The sequence below is a fragment of the Drosophila pseudoobscura genome, chromosome 2, assembly GCF_009870125.1.
Source record: "Drosophila pseudoobscura strain MV-25-SWS-2005 chromosome 2, UCI_Dpse_MV25, whole genome shotgun sequence".
In the NCBI taxonomy this organism is placed as follows: domain Eukaryota; kingdom Metazoa; phylum Arthropoda; class Insecta; order Diptera; family Drosophilidae; genus Drosophila; species Drosophila pseudoobscura.
Genome location: NC_046679.1, coordinates 21,433,513 through 21,451,114, shown reverse-complemented (window position 1 = coordinate 21,451,114; position 17,602 = coordinate 21,433,513). Strand labels below are relative to the sequence as shown.

Below are 17,602 nucleotides of genomic sequence, written 5' to 3'. Positions count from 1 at the left end.
CAAAATAACATATTTTTTTCGTATTTTCTAAATCCATTCGACAATCAATACAATAAAAATACTTCATATCGTCTTATTTTATATTTAATGTGGCACGAGTATTTGGATTCAATGGATAAAATGTCCATTGACCCATGCACTGAAGTCTAACGTGCCAACATTTACAAGTATTAGAAAATTTTTGTTTGGAACTATTATTTTGGCCACAGTATCTATTTTTTCTTCAGTTTATTTTAATGCGCGAATGTTGAAACATTTAAAAATAAGTCACACGAACACACACAATCAAGAGTAATTTTATTTACTACTTCTTGCATTGGTTATCTTCGTCCGTTAATACATCTATCTGAGTTTTGGTCTGATCCTGTTGAATTTTTTTAATATGTAGCTTCGATCGGTTGTGGGTTTGTAAGCTGGATTTTCGGTTAAAGAATACGTCGCACGTCTCACAGCTGTGGAGACACATTTATGAACAATTTTATTGTGTAAAGATAAGCTGTACATTAACTTACTGAAATGGCTGTTCCCCCGTGTGCACAATCTCATGCCTCCTCAAGGCTGCCTTAAGTTGGAAGGCTTTTCCACAAACAGGACAGACGTGAGGTCGAATATCTGGAAACTCCTTGTGATGCCTGAGGAGAATACAATCTGTTGTTAGTCTGAGCACTCACTAGATTCTATGCAATTACCCACCTTTCATGATTTAAACGTTTTATGCAGTTGTCAAATCGCTGTCCACAGTACTTGCAAGTGTACGGTAGCTCTCCTTTATGTTTTACTCGTATGTGCAGGCTCAAAAGGTGCATAGTCAACTCCTTGCGACCACATTCCTCGCACTCAAACTGCTTAACGCCAGTGTGCCGCTTCAAATGTACATTAAGATTGCATTTATCCTTAAACCATTTGCCGCATTGGTCGCAGTAATAACCACGAGTGGATCGATACCGTTTTCTCTTTGGTAAAGGATCAACATTTGATTTTCTGGAACCACGCAATACTCCTTTTGTAGTAACAGAGCAGGAATCTAATCGTGACTTAGGACTTGACAAAGGACTTGGTATATCATTGATTTCATCATTATTCTCCTCTTCAACGACAATCGCAGCATCCTCCTCATTTATCAGGAGGTCCAAGTCCAAGAAGTCGTCATGAACATCTCCATCATTAGCTATATTGTCTTCTTCACTTTGACGATTCGACGAGGCATGAGGGCTCAACGGACTTGCTGGCTGTATTTCCTCATACAGAGTTTCAATTTCCACTTTAACATATTCTTTGTTTTCCTTAGGTATTGCCGCTCCCTCATTTCCCATTAGGGGGTCCGGGTGCACTGCGTCAGTTGTTTTGGAATCGGCAGTTGTGTACCAAAGTTTGTTCGTCCTTATACACAATTCTCTGAATCCCATGGCTTCATTTGTCTGTTGCAGACAGGAGGCGCATATATGTGATGGAAATCCTGTCCTGTTAGTAAGCTGAAATTTAAGTAGTAAGTAGTAATTTAGTGTTTGTATCAATATGCACGCATCCATGGGTGATTTCCACAGCCTCATTCCTACCCAGACGCCTGTCAATTTGAGAATATCTTTCAATATGTCGTTTCCATTCTCGTCAAAGAGTTTCCTTGGATTTACTGCATGCTCCCCGCAAGTTCGACACGGAAGCGCCATTTCGGGACTTTCTCTCTAAATTAAAGAAGTTTATTATACATTATTTTGTGTTTGTTTGTTCTGTAAATGTCCGCTAACAATGTGACTGGCACTTACCGCAAACGCGTTGCATTGTGAGTGGTTCAGACAAACAAACGACAACAAATTTAGCAAAAAAGCCATTTTATATCGTATTTTCTCAATCCATTTGACAATAAAATAGATCATCAATGGTTATTTTATTTTTAATGTAGCAAGGACATTTCGACTGAATGAATAAAATGTGCATTGAACAAACCCATTGGTTATGCCCAGTTCAAGAAGTACTTAGGGAAACGACTGCAGTTCGGTTTAACGTGCGAACGTTTTCAAATATTTTTACATCACAGCTTCGATTGATTGCTTTGGTCTTAGATTTTGCTTTTTCTGCAGTGTTCTTTTAATGCGCGAATGTTCACAAATTTAAAACTAACCCATTAAAGAGGGTAATTTATCTTCCCCCGAGATGGAAATGCTTAATTGAACTGACTACTTTTAGATTTTCATCTAACAAGCATGACCATCCAGGGTAAAACCTGTCGCGTTATGTACCCTCGTCCATAATTTCATTTATCTGAGATTCCTGTTCAACTTTCTTAATGTGCAGCATCGATCGGTTGTGGGTTCGTAAGCTAGATTTGCGGTTGAAAGATACGTGGCAAGTCTCGCAACTGTGGATAAACATTTACAAATATACTGTGCAAATATGATATGTATTTCAACTTACTGGAATGGTTGTTCACCCGTGTGTACGAGCTCATGACGCTTCAAGGACAACTTTCGTTTGAAGGCTTTTCTACAAACATGACAAACGTAAGCTCGAGTATCTGGGCACTCATTGTGTGTTGTCCTGAGGAAAATGCAATCTGTGGTTGGTCTGACAATCACTAGACTCTATGCAATTACCCACCTTTCATGCCTTAAACGTTTTGTGCAGTTGTCAAAGCCTTGTCCACAATGCTTGCATGAGTATGGCAGCTCCCCATTATGTTTTATCCTCATGTGAAGGCTCAATAGGTGCATAGTAAACTCTTTGCGACCACATTCCTCGCATTCAAACTGCTTGACGCCTGTGTGCCGCTTCAAATGTACGTTAAGATTGCTTTTATCCTTGAAGCATTTTCCGCATTGGTCGCAGTAAAAACCCCGAATGGACCGATACCGGTGTTTCTTTGCCAGTGGATCAATATTTGATTTTCTGGAACCACGCAGTAATCCCTTCTTAGGAACAGAGCTCGAATCTAATCGTGACTTGCGGCTTGACAAAGAACTGCCTTTATCTTTGACTTCATCAGGATTTTCCTCCTTAGGGACAACCCCAGCATCCTCATTTAAAAGGGGGTCGAAATCCAAAAGCTCATCTTGAAACTCTCCATTGTTATCTATTTTCTCAGACTGTTCCTTCGCTTTTTTTCTGCGAGTATATGGTTCCCTGTGATGTTGCGACGAAGTAAGATGGCTTAAAGGACTTGAATTATTTCTTTCTTTCCACACAGTTTCGATTTGCACTTTGGCATATTCGTTGTTTTCCTCAGGTATCGCCGCCTCATCATATTCCATTAGGGGGTCCAGGTTCAGTGGTTGGTCAGTTGGTTTGGAATCTGCAGATATGTACCAAAGTTTGTTGGTCCTTATACACAATTCTCTGAATGCCATGGCATCATTTGAGTGTTGAAGGCAGGATGCGCATATATGTGATGGAAATCCTGTCCTGTTAGTGAGCTGAAATTGAATTCGTTGTAGTGTTTGTATCAATATACAGACATATGTACATAGGTGAGTTTGAATGTTTTGCACGGAGTCATTCCTACCCAGATGCCAGTCAGTTTGAGGAGGTTGTTCAATATGTCGGTTCCATTCTCGTCAAAGAGTTTCCTTGGATTTACTGCATGCTCCCCGCAAGTTCGACACGGAAGTGCCATTTCGAGCCTTTCTTTTGTCTAAATGAAATAATATTTATTCTATATTATTTTTTACACGACTCGATATATTGATATCGATGTATCGAGATATCCCATAATGACGAGTATTTTGAATATATAGTATAGCCACTTGACATCTTGTTTCAAAGCGCTCAACAAAAAAAAAAGGAAATGGAGCCTCTTGCTCAGAGCGAGAGCGAGTGTTTATGCCCTTTTCGGTCGTGTTAGTGAAGAATAAAACGGTCAACTGTTATTTGCAAGCTATGATATACATAGGTACTGGAAGAGATACGCAAGAGATGCAGATACAGTCAGAAGAAGTTTCACTCGTCACCGAAGAAACAGAAACCTTTGATTTCAGTCATTCTCCAATATTGTTCCTTTTTGATGTTTTTCCCCCGATTCGCAGGGGCGTGGGCGATTCTGTGCGTAGCCGTGAGTAACGTACTAAAACCCTGCTCTAATCATACTTCAATGAACAACTGTTATACGCAGAGGGTTGCGCGTTGTGGAGGAGGTCCAGTGGCCCCGGCATCAGAACTGGCCGCCCAAGGAGGTACCCTGAACCTGGTGAAGGCAATAGTGCCAGGCCATAGCTAAGGAGCAGAACACATCTGCGACTCATGAGGACGACGACATCTCCAGATTGAGTTCCACGATCTCAGGCAGCTATGTCTATATAGCCAGAGTAACTGCTGATTAAGAAACCTCGGAGGCTCAAGATTAATAACTAACATTAATAAACTATGTATGAGGTAACTCATTCTTGGCAACATCGTTATTTTCAAAACAAAAGATCAATATTTCCACTTATCGCAGAAAAAAATCGCCCGCAAACGATCAACAAAGAAGATATATCGATATATTGATATATATATATACCTTATAATGACGTGGATGTGAAAAAATACCAATAAATTGCCGACACACACAATGATGACGACGACATCTCCAGATAGAGTTCCTCGATCTTAGGCGATCTCTGCAAAACGACCCATATTTCCACTTATCGCACAAAAAAATCGCCCGCAAATGATCAACAAAGAAGATATATCGATATATTGATGTATCGATATACCTTATAATGACGTGGATGTGAAAAAAAGAACAATAAATTGCCGACACACACAATAGTGTTTTCAAATTAGGAAATAAAGCTGCAAGGGATTAACAGTTGCAGTTATATATATAGTTAGAAATTATTGAATAACAGCAAGGAGGCATTGAGAACTGAGCACAGTTCAATCTACACAACTGACAATCGCAAAAACTCGTACTAGGGGAGAGAACACGAAGAAGAAGCAGGGGCAGAACAAGACGACGACGAAAGAGGCAGAGGAGGAACGGAACGTCTCGGCAATGAAATAATTAGTGACTTAGAACGCGCTGTGTTGCCTATTTTGTGTTTAGTTAGCCTCCTCTTTTTTCCACTTCGAGCCAAATCGATAGCGCAGCATCGTAGCACAATTTGAAGCTGTACGTCAAAGTAAACAAGAACGTGGACGAAACACGACCGCACCGATTAATGGGGAGGGAGTAGAGCGGTGCTGTAGCAACTATGATGAATGAAGACAGCAGTGCCACGATGTCATCGTCATCTGGCGGTGGCGGCGGCATTAAGAAGGTGTTTCAACGCCTCTCACAGGTGAGTGGTGGCACCCAAGGCAATCGAACGTCCATAAACATATATGACTTCTTTGCAGACTTATCAGTCAACACTTGATCGCTCTACGCCGCACACGCGACTGCGTTGGGTGTTCGCTGGCTTTGTACTCCTGCTCTTCGTGCTGCGCATTTTCATATACCAAGGATGGTACATCATCTGCTATGCGCTGGGCATCTATCATCTGAATCTGTTTATAGCATTTCTAACGCCAAAAATCGATCCAGAATTCGATCCCTATGCACAGGACGACGAAGACGACGGGCCGAATCTGCCGACGCGCAGCAATGAGGAATTCCGGCCCTTCATACGCCGCCTGCCAGAGTTCAAGTTCTGGCTGTCGGTGACAAAGAGTACGGGGATCGGTCTGTTCTGCACGTTTTTCGACTTCTTCAACGTACCCGTCTTTTGGCCCATACTGGTCATGTACTTCATCACGCTGTTCTGCATCACGATGAAGCGACAGATCAAACATATGATCAAATTCAAGTACTTGCCCTTCACACGCAATAAGCCACGTTATCAAAGAGTTAACGACCTGGCGGGCACCAACTCAGTGGCGGGCAACTCAAAGTGACAATTAGCCGCACAGACGCCGGAGACACGGACAGCAGCGGACGAAGCAGTTGCCACTGCAATTGCAACACCAAGTGCTGCTGCTGCCCTAGCAACAACATCAACTAGCGACAACGCAGCGACCAAGGATGTGGGGTCGCCAAAAGTGGGAGGAGGGTCCATTAAACCACCGCAAATCATTGCAATTGAGGACTACTAGAGAAAGCTACCAACCAATCAACACACACAACACCAATCCAAGAGAACCAAGAGAATCCACAATCTAAACCCAAAACTAAGTTCAGCATTCGGCATGTAATCGTGAAATAATTTCTTTTGGTTTGCGTAGCATTTTTCTTCTTTACTATTGAGTTGTCGCACGGCGTCTTGTGCAACATTAAGGCCTTTGTTTAATTATTTCTTGTATACATATTTTAATTTCATTGGCAATCCAGCCAGATACCCAAAAATCACTAAAGTCTAACTACTATATAATTTAAAATTCAAACCCTAATCCTAAAGCATAATTTTACAAATTCTCCTTCTATCCAAATGTAGAATTAACGTATTGAGAGCCAATAATAATTCTTTGAGTATCAGATGCTTAGATGCTATACCACTGTATGTTTACAAATATATATAACAGCCTACCAGCATATATGTATTTATATAATTTGCATTATAATTATACAACAATTTTTGTTTAGCGTTAACTATATACAAAATGTTAAAAGGCGGAATGAAAAACGGAACTAAAGGAAGAGTGTAAAACTGGGTGCGTCTTATGAATAAAGGAAGACAAAGAAAACTAAACTCAAATATGTGCATATCTTGACCTATTTTCAAAGGTTGCTTATCGTTGGGGCGCAGAGGGAGTCTACAGAGAGTGGTCTACAAGTGGTAAATGGGTTTATCTTATCAAGAACAGCCGGCAAACCATGGTGAGTCTTGGTTTTCGTTGCCTATTACATGCCTTAAAAGTATTAAATACGTATTGTCCGTCATTACATGTAATATTTATCAATTTAATAGAACATTTTGTTGTATTTTAATTACATATTAAATTCCCCTGAAACGTGCGTTGAACATTAACAAGACTAAAACTATATAAGAAAATGTGGGTTATAGAACGATTCGATTACATTAATACTCGTTTGATGTGCTACTAAAGTGGCTGTCAGGCGATATTTGGAATAGTAGTTGCCTAAACATGCGCCATGCAATGTTAGAAATACAACAATAAGTGTTTAAATGTACGATTCACAGGGAGATAATGGAAATACAATCACTTCGATTCCACTTTATCGCCAGCCCGATCCTCCTTGGCACATTTCCGTATGATGCTATTGAAGTACTTGTGCAGGCCATAGCCGACCAAACGCAGTGGACCTATGACCAAGGCGTGCAGGAGATTTGTAAAGAAGCCATCCCAGGGCAGCAGACCGCCGCCCAACATGGTAATCAGCCAGCTCTCTGCGCCCACAGTCGAGATAAAGTTGCCCTTCTGCACGAAAAAATGCACGTAAGATATGAGATACAGTTTCAACGAAATAAAATAAAATAAGGATGTCTCACCAAGGCATCCTGGAGAATGGCTTTGGCCATGTCCTCCGGCTTCAGAAGACCTCCACCGCCCGAAATGATCTTCGTTTCGCGTGGCTTGGACTTCTCCTCCTCCTCAAACCCTGGGGTGTTTGTGTCACAGGGCAAGGCCAAGGTGACACTGACGCCGTGCTCTCTGGACTCCATTGCGATCGTTTCGGCCATGGCTCGCAGCGCGTATTTACTGGCTGCATACGGTCCATAGCCATAGATGCCGAACATGGCGGCCTGCGATGAGGTAATCACAATAATGCCCTCCCTCGCCCGCTTCATCTTGGGCAGGACGTGGCGGGTACAGTTGTAGCTGCCAAAGAAGTTGACATTCATCAGCTTGTGGACATCCCGAACAGAAACTTCCTCGAAGACTCCGCAAATGGCCATGCCCGCACAATTGAGCAAGGCGTAAATGGGGCCAACAGTTTCCTCGGTCTCAGCCAGCACGCGAGCCACTTCCTCATAGTCTCCACCAATGTCCAGGCTGCGGTACTGAATCTTTTGATCCGCTCGCTGGCGCACAAGCTCCAACTGGTCCACGGCCGCTTCTGCGGAACGATAAGGGTATAGGGTGTGGTTCTCCATTATTTTGAAAATTACTTACTGAGCCTTTTTTCGTCACGCGCTATAATCGTAACATGGGCTCCCTTCGTGACGCATTCTATGGCCAGGCAGACCCCAATGCCGCTCGAGCCGCCGGTGACCACGACATGGCGTCCATCGATGCTCTTGGCTCTCTTTTTCATTACAAAAACGTAGACTATACTGTGTGCTAGCACCACAAGGCCGAGGGAGACAATAATGTCCCAGCTGAATTCCATGATAACAAGCCGAAACCATTCGAATCCACCAACAAATTTTGAGATAATGGCATTTATCATGGGCATTTAAATCCACCCATCGGCCCTTAATGGGTTAATTTCTAGGTAAATTTTGCTCTCAAAACATCGATGTTTCTCCAGCTCTAGGCCCTGGTCGTCACATGTGTTTTGCAACAGATTGGCAGCCCCCCCAACGAATTTATTGTTATTCCGACTAAAATACGAATTTTAACAAAATCATGCCACCAAAGAAGGACGCCAAGGGTGGCAAGGATGCCGGTAAAGGCGGAAAGAAGCCAGCAGCGGAAGATAAGTGTGAGTAGGATTGTCGGCAACCATTGAATGTGCAACTGGATCAAGAGAAATCCACTCCCACCCACAGCTGCCGGCAAGGAGAAGAAAGGAGGCAATGCCGTCAAGGTGCGCCACATTCTGTGCGAGAAGCAGGGCAAGATTATGGAGGCAATGGAGAAGCTAAAGGCTGGCCAAAAGTTCCCCGAGGTGGCCACCGCCTACAGCGAGGACAAGGCACGTCAGGGCGGCGACCTAGGCTGGCAGATTCGTGGTGCGATGGTGGGTCCATTCCAAGACGCCGCCTTCGCCCTGCCCATATCGAATGTCAACAATCCCGTGTACACAGATCCCCCGGTCAAGACCAAGTTTGGCTATCACATCATAATGGTAGAGGGAAAGAAATAAACACCGATTTTACAGATTTTATAAATCAAATTTTAATGAGTGCACAGCTTGCTTTTTTCTGTAAAAAGGGCGGTAAATGAGGATTATTTTTTGCCAGCGTCCTCTTTGAGGCCCACAGTGCGGTTGAAAACAATTCTATTGTTTGAGGTGTCCGGATCCACGGAGAAGAAGCCAATTCTCTCGAATTGGAACTTGTCATAGACCTTGACCTGGGCAAGGGCCTGATCCGCGAAAGCCTGCACCACTGAGATGGTGTGCTCGCTGATGTCTGTTAAGAAGCCACCGGGCACCTCATTTGTATCCTCAGGATTCTTGTGCTTAAACAGTTGCTCGTACAGACGCACCTCCAGAGGTATGGGCTGGGAGACCCACTGGACAAAAGCCTTGGGCTTCTCGGCCTGCTCCGCAGATTGGCTGGAACAAATCAGCTCAACGACTTCTCCAGTGTCTGGATGCTTCACAATCTCTTCCACGCTGATCACCAGGCCGGCGTGACGAAGACCGACCGATTGCTTGGGCGACAGACGGCGATATCCCTTCTCTGGCTCCACTTTGAAGTCGCCTCGCTCTATGTAGATCACCTTGTCGAGGGTGATCTTGTGCGAACCCTTCTCTTGATTTTGTGGGAAATCCGGCACCTCCAACTGCACGGGCGCCGCATGTGGGAAGTTCTTGATGGTCACCTTGAGGGGTTCCAGGACAACCAGACGACGTGGTGCCGTCAAATTGAGTACATCGCGCACAGAGGCCTCCAACATGGCTGGATCCACAGCAATTTGAGCGCCTGTTACACCCATCTGGGCGCAGAAATTGTTGATGGCCTCCGCTGGGAAGCCCCTTCGTCTCAGGGCAGTCAGGGTGAAGAGCCTGGGATCATCCCAGTCGTGAACAATCTTTTCTGTAATCAATTTGCCAATTTTCCGCTTGGAGACTAAGGCATAGTTCATGTTCAGTCTGCCGTATTCCCACTGAACAGGACAATAGATCTCCAGCGCATTGCACAGCCAGTAGTAGGAGGAGCGACGGGATTGGAACTCCTTGGTGCACAAGGAGTGGGTGATCTGTTCGATGGAATCGCACAGGCAGTGCGTGTAGTCGTACGTCGGATAAATGCACCACGTATCGCCCGTGCGATGGTGTGGAATAAACTTGATGCGGTACGCCACTGGATCAACTTTTCCCTCTTCCAGAGTAACCTTCAGTCGCAGGGTGGCCGCTCCCTCATCGATCTTACCCCTCTTCATGTCCTCGAACAGTTGCAGCGATTCCTCGATTGGACGTTCACGCCAGGGACTTGGCTTGGGAGTGAAGCCCTTCAGCTCCTCAGCTTTTTGGTGGCAGACATAGGCCAATCCCTTGCGAATGAGGACCACAGCCCATTCGTACAGCTGCTGGAAGTTGTCCGAGGAGTAGGTAATCTTCGCAGGCTTGTATCCCAGCCACTCTACCATATCCTTGATGCCCACAAAGAATTTTTCCTCCTCCTTTTCGGGATTGGTGTCATCATAGCGCAGATAGCAGATACCGTCCTGAGCAGCAGCATAGCCGAAATTGATGTTAATGGCCTTCGCATGGCCAATGTGCAGGATGCCATTGGGCTCAGGGGGAAATCTCGTGTGGACACGTCCGCCAGTCTTCTGGAGATGCTCCTTCAATAATCTCTCGGTATGCTCGGTCACGACATAGCCATCAGTCTTGAAGTTCTCACCGGGAGCATGGAAGTGAACCTTCGTTTTCATTAGCTCCGCTATGGTGTTGGCTCCATCGGACGCAGCCTCCATAGCTTGCAAAGATGGATTCGCTTCTGACTTGGGTTTGGCCGCCTTGGGCTTCTCGTTCTGCTTGACTGGGGGCTTCAAGTCCGCCTCCGTTTTGGGACCCAGCAGATCGAATATCTCCACGTCTATGGCTGCCTTCACCGACTTGGCATCCGCCCACTTGAGTTCGCCCCTCACATCCTGTAGGATTTTAAAGGAATTGAAGTGGTAGCGCTGCTCCAGTAGGGCTTCCTTGTAGCTGCTTTTGATCTTGGCCTGCACGATGCGTTCGATTTCCTCCGGCGTGACCACTACACCCACTCCGCACTCCTGTTCCAGCTCCTTCACATCGATGTTGGCTTTCAGCTTCTGGCCACACTTAAGAAGATACTCCAGGGCGGCATCCACGCGCTGGGTGTTGTCCAGCTTGCGCTCCACAATATAGCGCACCAGAAGGGGCAGCTGCTCCGCTTGCTGCGCCTTCAGTTTGCTGGCCATGTGGTAGAGCAACATGCCCGTGCCGTCGGCGAGGGGAGCGCCGGCTGCCTGGGCCAGTGCCAATTGTAGGTTCTTCGTCACGTTGGCATTCTTGAGCGTCTCCTTGGCCTTTTGCTCGCTCATGCCGAGCGTCTGGAATTGGGCAATCAAATCCTCGCCTGCCATATCCTGGTTTTCTTCTCCTTTTGATGACGATGACGTCGAAACAGCGATAACTTCGGAAATTAAACAATAGAATGATGAAATGTTAGAGATGATATTCCAGCACCTGATTTTAATTTGGCTTTGATTTGCTTTTAGTTTGCTTTCATCAAATCGAAATCTGAAACAATCGGGACGATATTATGGATGACGTTCCACCTGAATGAACTAAATTCCACCTTAAAGGAACTTGAATTGACTAAAATAAACCTAAACTGGCTCTGATAAAAGAAAATTAAAGCTGAATCATAATCAGTTTCACGAGTCCCCTTATTAACGATTGCTATCGAATCATCTGTTCCTATCGGAGTGCTCGCACGTGTAAAACGAAAACATAATTAAATGCGTTGTAACTTTGCCAAAATTCAGTAAAAATGGGTAAATTAAATGTCACCGTGCTGCGCTATCTAACGAAGGAAGATTTCCGCGTCCTCACCGCCATCGAGATGGGCATGAAAAATCACGAGCTAGTGCCGGGACCATTGGCCGCGGCCATAGCCAACCTGAAGACTGGCGGTGTCCACAAGCTGCTCAAGGAGCTCTGCAAGCACAAACTACTGTCCTACGAACGTGGAAAAAAGTGTAAGTGAGCGAATTAGCTGGAAAATAATAATATTAACGCATTTGGCCTTACAGATGATGGGTATCGCTTGACAAACACTGGATATGACTATCTGGCCCTGAAATCTCTTACATTGCGTGGGTCAGTGAGCTCTTTTGGCAACCAAATTGGAATTGGCAAGGAGTCAAACATTTATGTGGTGGCCGATGAGGAGGGAACTCCCATTTGCCTGAAGTTGCATCGTCTGGGACGCACCTGCTTCAGGAATGTGAAAGCCAAGCGAGATTATCATGGACGTCGGCACAAGGCCTCCTGGTTGTATTTATCGCGAATTTCGGCTACCCGAGAGTTTGCCTACATGTCGGCATTGCATGAGCGCGGTTTTCCTGTCCCGAAACCCATCGATTTCAATCGTCACTGCGTTTTGATGGATCTGGTCAATGGTTGGCCCATGTAAGATCCGAATTCGCACCACTTTGACTGCATTTTTAATGCATTTCTTTTTTCGTAGGACCCAAGTGCATGAGTTGTTGGATATTCCACAAGTCTATGATGACCTCATGAATCTGATTGTCCGTTTGGGTAACTCTGGTGTGATCCATGGCGATTTTAACGAGTTCAATTTGATGCTCACGGATGCGGGAAAGCCTATACTGATAGATTTTCCTCAGATGATGTCCACCTCGCATGAAAATGCTGAATTGTAAGCATCACCAAACGATCCTCGTAACGACTCTATTAGTAATCCATTATAAAATCTTCTATAGTTTCTTTGATCGCGATGTGAACTGCGTTCGCGAAATGTTCCGTCGTAAATTCGCCTACGAAAGCGAAGATTATCCCAAGTTCAGCGATCTGGTGCGCGATGATGATCTGGATGCTGAGGTGCACTGCACTGGGTATGGCTTCACCAAGGAGATGGAACAGGATCTGTTGCAGGAGTATGGCATGGTGGAACAGTCGGAGGACGAAGAAGATGAAGGTGAGGAAGATGAGGCGCCTGCTTTGGTGACTGCGGAAGCTGTAGAGATCGACGAGTGTCGTCGTCAGGTGGAGAATGAGGTGCTCTATAGCGAGGCGAAGCCAGCTCAGAAATCAGATGATGCCATTCGTCGATACATTGAATCGTGTACCCAATATTTGGGTAATCTGACTGTGGGTCCAGAGATTATCGATGCGGAATTGCCATCGAAGCCAATAGCCTCTGATCCAGTTCCAACTCCAGAGTCGAGGCCTCAAGGCGATGTTCCACTTGTTGCTCCTGCACCTCAAGGCATTGTTCCACCAGTGGCTCCAGGTGCCGACGCACCCGCAGAAGATGCCAAATCCATTAGCTCCAATGACCTGGAAACAGATGAAATTCCCGAGCTGGCCGGCTTGGATCCCAACTCCCGCATGTATCGCCTGAAAATGGTCGAGCAAATGCTCAACGATGCGAGAAGTCAGCGCTCGTATTCCACCACGACAAGCACAATAGCACCATCCGTGATCACCGATCGCATACGCCGCAACATGGACATCAAGGAGAAGCGAGATCAGCGCAAGAAATGCGTGGCCAAGGGCGAAGCCAGCGCCATTCATCGCCATCGCAAGGAGAATAAGGATGTGGTGAAGGAGTATGCCGGTTGGGACTTTTAAAATAAAAAGGTATATAATTTGTTGGTACCTTACACTTTAGTGATACCTAATTTAATGATAAAAACGAAGCCATCCCAGATAAACGAGATTTGAAGATCAATTTGTGGCGATCTGTTCATCTCGGGTAACACGTGGCTAGAATAAACTTACTTTTATTATGTACATTTGTAATAAACAGCACTCGCTCGTTCTTTATCTAGTGTAATCTGTAAACTCAACAAAGAGCGCTATTCTATTCAAACAATTTGCTCGAGATTTCTGTGATTCAGCGGAATGCTACCCATTCATATTATAGTAGGATGATTTCTTTCGTTAGAATGAGTGCTTTGATTCGAAGGCTTCCGTCTCCATTCACGAGGGCTCGCTGTCCCCTAGGGCGTTCGCGGTTCGGTCAAGCACTTGAGATAGAGGGAGAACTGAACATGTATTGTAATAAATTTACACGCTGTTTCCCATACGGAATTCGTTGAATTGCTGCATGATAATGGCGTACTTACACTTATCATTTCTCCCACCTCTTAGAGGAGGGCTATATAAAAACAATGCACTCCTATTAACAAAAGCACACAAACCCAAGACCTGAGCTACGGTTAGGACCATGCCCAAAGAAGCCACAGAGAAGACACATCCGGCACCTGCATGGCTGACCCAGGACTACGTGCAGAAGAAGTTGCGGATCTTCTTCAAAGATGACACTCTCAAATTGGAAAAGCTGATCATCAAGCCAGCCATTGCGAATGGCGAGAACTTTGGCAGTGTGATGACTCGTATCAATTTGGAATATACAACGAAACCCTCCAAGGGCACACAGACCACTACGTTTTTGGTGAAGACTACTTTTACGAGCAAGGATCCGGCTGCTGATGTGCTCTTCCCTTATGGCGTTTACGTCAGGGAAATGGATATGTATGAGAACATCCTGCCTCAGTTGGCGGAGATAGCCAGACAGGAGCTCAAGGATCAGCGGAAACTGTTTGCGGCCACCGTCAACGTGGATCGCGATAGGGGCTCCATCATCTTTGAGGACATGTCGCTGGGGCAGTACAAGGTTGCCGATCGGCTTAAGAAACTGGATCTGGAGCATACGCATCTGGTGCTGGAGAAAATGGCCACCTTTCATGCCACAGCTGCAGCTCTAAGCGAACGGAAGCCAGGCATTTTTGCCAAGGATTACGATCGGGGATTCTTTAATAAACATACCCGTGCCTACCAGCCGATCATGAGGAATCTTCTCAAGGCCCTATCTCGCTCGTTAAAGCTGGACAAGGAACTACAGCAACGCTACCAGTCGAAGATCGATCATCTCGTGGATAATATCATGGACTATGGCGAACGATCCACAACCATAAGACCCGGGGACTTTGTGACTTTGGCCCATGGGGATCCCTGGACTACAAACTTCATGTTCCAATATGACGCAAAGGGACATCCCAGCAACATGATCTTCATAGACTTTCAGTTTAGTGTTTGGAATTCTCCGGCCATCGATCTGCATTACTTCTTCTCCACATCGGTGCACGATGATCTTCGGCTGCACCATCAGACGAAGCTGGTGCAGTTCTACTACTATAAGCTGGTGGCGGGCCTAAAAAAGGTCAATTATGGCGGCAAGGTCCCAACTTTGTTTGACTTTCAACTGCAGTTCAAGGCAAGAGCCTTCTACGGTGAGTGGAATACAGTCCTAGCTAAGGGATAATTGTACTTATAATTTCTCTTCCCTAAGCTGTTTTCTGTTCCCTACTCTTCGAGCCTGTGATGCTCTATGAGGGCAAGGAGGAGTCATCCATGGAACAGGTTCTGTCAGAGTCCGAAGGCGCCATACGGTATAAAGATAGTATCTTTCAGGTGGAGTCCGTCAGAAGGAAATTGCATCTAACACTTCCGTTTCTGGATCAGCAGGGATTGCTGGACGAAATGTGATTTACTTAACAATAACAATAAAATTGCAATTTCACCATTAGTACCTTCTGGCAAAAAAACTGACCTGTACAGGAACAGAGGGATAGGTCCTCATGGTTGTGGGCAATTGAGATATCGTTGAGCTCTTGTCAAACATCAAAGGCAAACATTAAATAAAATCTACCTGATAACACTTACAGGCACTTAAATTCGTTGTGCTGAAGATAGTTAACCAGCTGTCTGGTAAATACACTTGAGCACACACATTAGGGGGAAAGTAAATAGTAATTATATTATATTTCATATTTCATTTGGTTTACAATACATATAACACATACATAAGTCTCGAGTCTCTTAGTCGGTGACGTCCAGAAGACCGATGCGATCAAAGGCGGGCAACAAATTCTTTACTATCTCCTGGAACCTCTTATTGCTGTAGACCACCCGCCTGAAGTTGCGTCCTCGCTCATCGTCCTGGATCAGGGCATTGAAGTCCGCATTGTCTGTCTGATCATTTAGCATTATACCCTGGCAGGCCAATGACACACTGACGGCTGTATAAATTAAAAGGGAGTTATTTTTCTCTCTTACTTTATAAAGAGCCTGTTGTGTTTACTCACTAATGAATTTTCCCTTTTCCAGCTGCAGGACAAGCTGCCTGAGCGAGGGTATATATCCACCATATTTCAGATCCTTCAGGGTATCCACTAGCACCTTATGATAGAACTGAATCAACGCATCCTGCTGGTGGAAGCGTATTTTATTCTGCAGAGAGGTGTTGAAAAAGTAATGCAGATCCACGGCCGGCGAAGACCAACTGGAGAACTGAAAGTCGATGAGGATCATGTCCAGGGGTTCCTTTTTCTCGCCATATCGTAGCATCACATTGTTCACCCAAAAGTCGCCATGCACCAGCGTGTTGAACTCATCTGGCTGTGGATCGTACACCCGCGTTGAGTACTCCATCAGACGCTTGACCAAGGCCCTCAGCTTGTTGCCATAGTAGCTGCCCAGCTCCGGACACTTGTCGGCGAACTCTGCCCCCATCACCATCATGTTCTGAAAGAAAGGACCAAAGCCCTCCGTGTGACGATTGAAGATTCCATGATCCAATTTTGTTAGGACTCCCGGCTGTCGTTCGTTGAGGGCAGCGGCGGCGGCATGCATCTTGGCCAGCTTTCGGAGAGCCATGTGCGTGTGTTCCAGGTCAAAGCCCGCCAACCGATCGGCCAGTACATGCTTGGACACAGCCAGATCCTCGAAGATGATCGCATCGTGCTCATAGTCCACGTGCAAGGTCTGGGCAAACAGCTTCTCGGGCTCCTGTGTACCATCGATGAGATCACTCAACTTGGGCAGGACTTTTTCGTACATCAGCATCTCTGTCGTGCTGGCCTGGTAGCCGGAAAAGATGCTGGATATGACAGGATCGTTCTCGTAGGTTGTCTTCACAATGTAGTATCCTTCCTCGGGAGTCTTGGCGCCGCTCTTGACGTAGGTCACTTTTACTCGGGTCATGACACTCGCATAGTTCTCCCCCTTGGCTGTGGCTGGCTTGATGTCCAGTTGGGTGATTCTCAGACCTGCATCCTTCTTCTTGCTCTGTAGCAAAGACTCCAGATAGGACTCGTTCAGCCACACGGGGGAGGGATGAAAGTCTGTCGCAGCCTCTTCTTTGTTCTCTTTATGCTGTTCAACCATGATGCTTGCTTTAACTTTTCAGTCTGAATCGTTGCGGCGGAAAAGCGCCCAATTTATAGTCAGTCGGTGTCGGGTGGCCACAATCTCATTCTCCGTCAGATCCCACATTATGGTATGGCTGTAAAGCAACCCGACTCAGACCATTACGTAGCACCTTCCGAACAGGGTCTCACTGCCTTCCAGATCTATCCACAGCTGAATAGATAAAGGAATCGCTTAGAGCTCGCGACACATACGAGTACTCGACCGTATGAGATAGTACAGTGTGAGTGGCACCTCCACAGAAATCGGTACAAGTATATAGGTAGCGTACCTACTATATCGGACTATATAGTAAGTTTCACCATGTGACGTAAGTGTGGCACTGCCGTAAATCATCTCCACACCGACTGACGACCACTTACG

General features: G+C 45.6%; 9 protein-coding genes and 1 long non-coding RNA gene across 11 annotated transcripts; 5 read left to right on the top strand and 5 right to left on the bottom strand.

Moving 5' to 3' along the window:
* Window positions 1–61: 61 nt before the first annotated feature.
* Window positions 62–1,879, top strand: LOC117185674 (uncharacterized). The gene is made up of 3 exons (XR_004471147.1): window positions 62–167; window positions 1,289–1,486; window positions 1,545–1,879. It is a non-coding gene; the product is annotated as an uncharacterized lncRNA (long non-coding RNA).
* On the bottom strand, window positions 204–1,903 carry LOC6897578 (transcription factor Ouib-like). 2 transcript variants are annotated; one of them, XM_015182281.2, is made up of 5 exons: window positions 1,764–1,903; window positions 1,557–1,682; window positions 694–1,472; window positions 513–632; window positions 204–452 (listed from the first exon to the last, which is right to left on the bottom strand). In XM_015182281.2, the coding sequence occupies exons 1-5, from the start codon at window positions 1,872–1,874 to the stop codon at window positions 305–307; spliced, it is 1,284 nt and encodes a 427-aa protein (XP_015037767.2). In that variant the 5' UTR covers window positions 1,875–1,903; the 3' UTR covers window positions 204–304. The 2 variants fall into 2 exon arrangements, with proteins under 2 accessions (XP_015037767.2, XP_002137723.3); XM_002137687.4 differs by lacking the exon at window positions 1,764–1,903 and having other exon boundaries at window positions 1,557–1,694.
* Window positions 1,839–3,677, bottom strand: LOC13036406 (transcription factor Ouib-like). Its single transcript, XM_033385969.1, has 4 exons — window positions 3,458–3,677; window positions 2,596–3,407; window positions 2,413–2,535; window positions 1,839–2,356 (listed from the first exon to the last, which is right to left on the bottom strand). The coding sequence occupies exons 1-4, from the start codon at window positions 3,605–3,607 to the stop codon at window positions 2,230–2,232; spliced, it is 1,212 nt and encodes a 403-aa protein (XP_033241860.1). The 5' UTR covers window positions 3,608–3,677; the 3' UTR covers window positions 1,839–2,229.
* A 966-nt stretch (window positions 3,678–4,643) lies between these two features.
* Window positions 4,644–6,638, top strand: LOC4802367 (protein RER1). The gene is made up of 2 exons (XM_001359259.5): window positions 4,644–5,252; window positions 5,311–6,638. Exons 1-2 carry the CDS (start codon window positions 5,166–5,168, stop codon window positions 5,845–5,847), a joined length of 624 nt encoding a protein of 207 aa, XP_001359296.1. The 5' UTR covers window positions 4,644–5,165; the 3' UTR covers window positions 5,848–6,638.
* A 184-nt stretch (window positions 6,639–6,822) lies between these two features.
* Kdsr (3-ketodihydrosphingosine reductase) lies at window positions 6,823–8,304 on the bottom strand. The gene is made up of 3 exons (XM_001359258.5): window positions 8,026–8,304; window positions 7,401–7,969; window positions 6,823–7,329 (listed from the first exon to the last, which is right to left on the bottom strand). Exons 1-3 carry the CDS (start codon window positions 8,300–8,302, stop codon window positions 7,111–7,113), a joined length of 1,065 nt encoding a protein of 354 aa, XP_001359295.2. The 5' UTR covers window positions 8,303–8,304; the 3' UTR covers window positions 6,823–7,110.
* Window positions 8,305–8,380: 76 nt separating this feature from the next.
* Window positions 8,381–8,971, top strand: LOC4802365 (peptidyl-prolyl cis-trans isomerase NIMA-interacting 4). Its single transcript, XM_001359257.4, has 2 exons — window positions 8,381–8,557; window positions 8,625–8,971. Exons 1-2 carry the CDS (start codon window positions 8,482–8,484, stop codon window positions 8,939–8,941), a joined length of 393 nt encoding a protein of 130 aa, XP_001359294.2. The 5' UTR covers window positions 8,381–8,481; the 3' UTR covers window positions 8,942–8,971.
* On the bottom strand, window positions 8,949–11,435 carry GlnRS (Glutaminyl-tRNA synthetase). Its single transcript, XM_001359256.5, has one exon. The coding sequence runs from the start codon at window positions 11,359–11,361 to the stop codon at window positions 9,025–9,027; it is 2,337 nt and encodes a 778-aa protein (XP_001359293.2). The 5' UTR covers window positions 11,362–11,435; the 3' UTR covers window positions 8,949–9,024.
* A 236-nt stretch (window positions 11,436–11,671) lies between these two features.
* RIOK2 (RIO kinase 2) lies at window positions 11,672–13,841 on the top strand. The gene is made up of 4 exons (XM_001359255.5): window positions 11,672–11,979; window positions 12,034–12,412; window positions 12,471–12,662; window positions 12,727–13,841. The coding sequence occupies exons 1-4, from the start codon at window positions 11,772–11,774 to the stop codon at window positions 13,595–13,597; spliced, it is 1,650 nt and encodes a 549-aa protein (XP_001359292.2). The 5' UTR covers window positions 11,672–11,771; the 3' UTR covers window positions 13,598–13,841.
* A 308-nt stretch (window positions 13,842–14,149) lies between these two features.
* On the top strand, window positions 14,150–15,558 carry LOC4802351 (uncharacterized). Its single transcript, XM_001359247.4, has 2 exons — window positions 14,150–15,261; window positions 15,321–15,558. Exons 1-2 carry the CDS (start codon window positions 14,196–14,198, stop codon window positions 15,515–15,517), a joined length of 1,263 nt encoding a protein of 420 aa, XP_001359284.2. The 5' UTR covers window positions 14,150–14,195; the 3' UTR covers window positions 15,518–15,558.
* Window positions 15,559–15,762: 204 nt separating this feature from the next.
* LOC4802360 (uncharacterized) lies at window positions 15,763–17,395 on the bottom strand. Its single transcript, XM_001359252.4, has 2 exons — window positions 16,117–17,395; window positions 15,763–16,050 (listed from the first exon to the last, which is right to left on the bottom strand). Exons 1-2 carry the CDS (start codon window positions 17,195–17,197, stop codon window positions 15,851–15,853), a joined length of 1,281 nt encoding a protein of 426 aa, XP_001359289.2. The 5' UTR covers window positions 17,198–17,395; the 3' UTR covers window positions 15,763–15,850.
* Window positions 17,396–17,602: the final 207 nt, after the last annotated feature.

Excerpts from the sequence above, each read along its gene's own strand:
- LOC6897578 (XM_015182281.2), bottom strand. The coding sequence starts at position 1,874 with ATGATCTATTTTATTGTCAAATGGATTGAGAAAATACGATATAAAATG. Across the intron at positions 1,473-1,556 it reads TCAAATTGACAGGCGTCTGG|CTTACTAACAGGACAGGATT; the intron begins GTAGGAATGAGG and ends CTTAAATTTCAG. Across the intron at positions 633-693 it reads AAACGTTTAAATCATGAAAG|GCATCACAAGGAGTTTCCAG; the intron begins GTGGGTAATTGC and ends TATTCTCCTCAG.
- LOC13036406 (XM_033385969.1), bottom strand. The coding sequence starts at position 3,607 with ATGGCACTTCCGTGTCGAACTTGCGGGGAGCATGCAGTAAATCCAAGG. Across the intron at positions 3,408-3,457 it reads AAACATTCAAACTCACCTAT|CTCACTAACAGGACAGGATT; the intron begins GTACATATGTCT and ends ATTCAATTTCAG. Across the intron at positions 2,357-2,412 it reads ACGGGTGAACAACCATTCCA|TTGCGAGACTTGCCACGTAT; the intron begins GTAAGTTGAAAT and ends GTTTATCCACAG.
- LOC4802367 (XM_001359259.5), top strand. The coding sequence starts at position 5,166 with ATGATGAATGAAGACAGCAGTGCCACGATGTCATCGTCATCTGGCGGT. Across the intron at positions 5,253-5,310 it reads TGTTTCAACGCCTCTCACAG|ACTTATCAGTCAACACTTGA; the intron begins GTGAGTGGTGGC and ends ACTTCTTTGCAG.
- Kdsr (XM_001359258.5), bottom strand. The coding sequence starts at position 8,302 with ATGATAAATGCCATTATCTCAAAATTTGTTGGTGGATTCGAATGGTTT. Across the intron at positions 7,970-8,025 it reads GCGTGACGAAAAAAGGCTCA|AAGCGGCCGTGGACCAGTTG; the intron begins GTAAGTAATTTT and ends ATCGTTCCGCAG. Across the intron at positions 7,330-7,400 it reads CCATTCTCCAGGATGCCTTG|AAGGGCAACTTTATCTCGAC; the intron begins GTGAGACATCCT and ends TTTTTCGTGCAG.
- LOC4802365 (XM_001359257.4), top strand. The coding sequence starts at position 8,482 with ATGCCACCAAAGAAGGACGCCAAGGGTGGCAAGGATGCCGGTAAAGGC. Across the intron at positions 8,558-8,624 it reads GCCAGCAGCGGAAGATAAGT|CTGCCGGCAAGGAGAAGAAA; the intron begins GTGAGTAGGATT and ends TCCCACCCACAG.
- GlnRS (XM_001359256.5), bottom strand. The coding sequence starts at position 11,361 with ATGGCAGGCGAGGATTTGATTGCCCAATTCCAGACGCTCGGCATGAGC.
- RIOK2 (XM_001359255.5), top strand. The coding sequence starts at position 11,772 with ATGGGTAAATTAAATGTCACCGTGCTGCGCTATCTAACGAAGGAAGAT. Across the intron at positions 12,413-12,470 it reads CTGGTCAATGGTTGGCCCAT|GACCCAAGTGCATGAGTTGT; the intron begins GTAAGATCCGAA and ends CTTTTTTCGTAG. Across the intron at positions 12,663-12,726 it reads TCGCATGAAAATGCTGAATT|TTTCTTTGATCGCGATGTGA; the intron begins GTAAGCATCACC and ends AATCTTCTATAG.
- LOC4802351 (XM_001359247.4), top strand. The coding sequence starts at position 14,196 with ATGCCCAAAGAAGCCACAGAGAAGACACATCCGGCACCTGCATGGCTG. Across the intron at positions 15,262-15,320 it reads CAAGGCAAGAGCCTTCTACG|CTGTTTTCTGTTCCCTACTC; the intron begins GTGAGTGGAATA and ends CTCTTCCCTAAG.
- LOC4802360 (XM_001359252.4), bottom strand. The coding sequence starts at position 17,197 with ATGGTTGAACAGCATAAAGAGAACAAAGAAGAGGCTGCGACAGACTTT. Across the intron at positions 16,051-16,116 it reads GGAAAAGGGAAAATTCATTA|CCGTCAGTGTGTCATTGGCC; the intron begins GTGAGTAAACAC and ends TAATTTATACAG.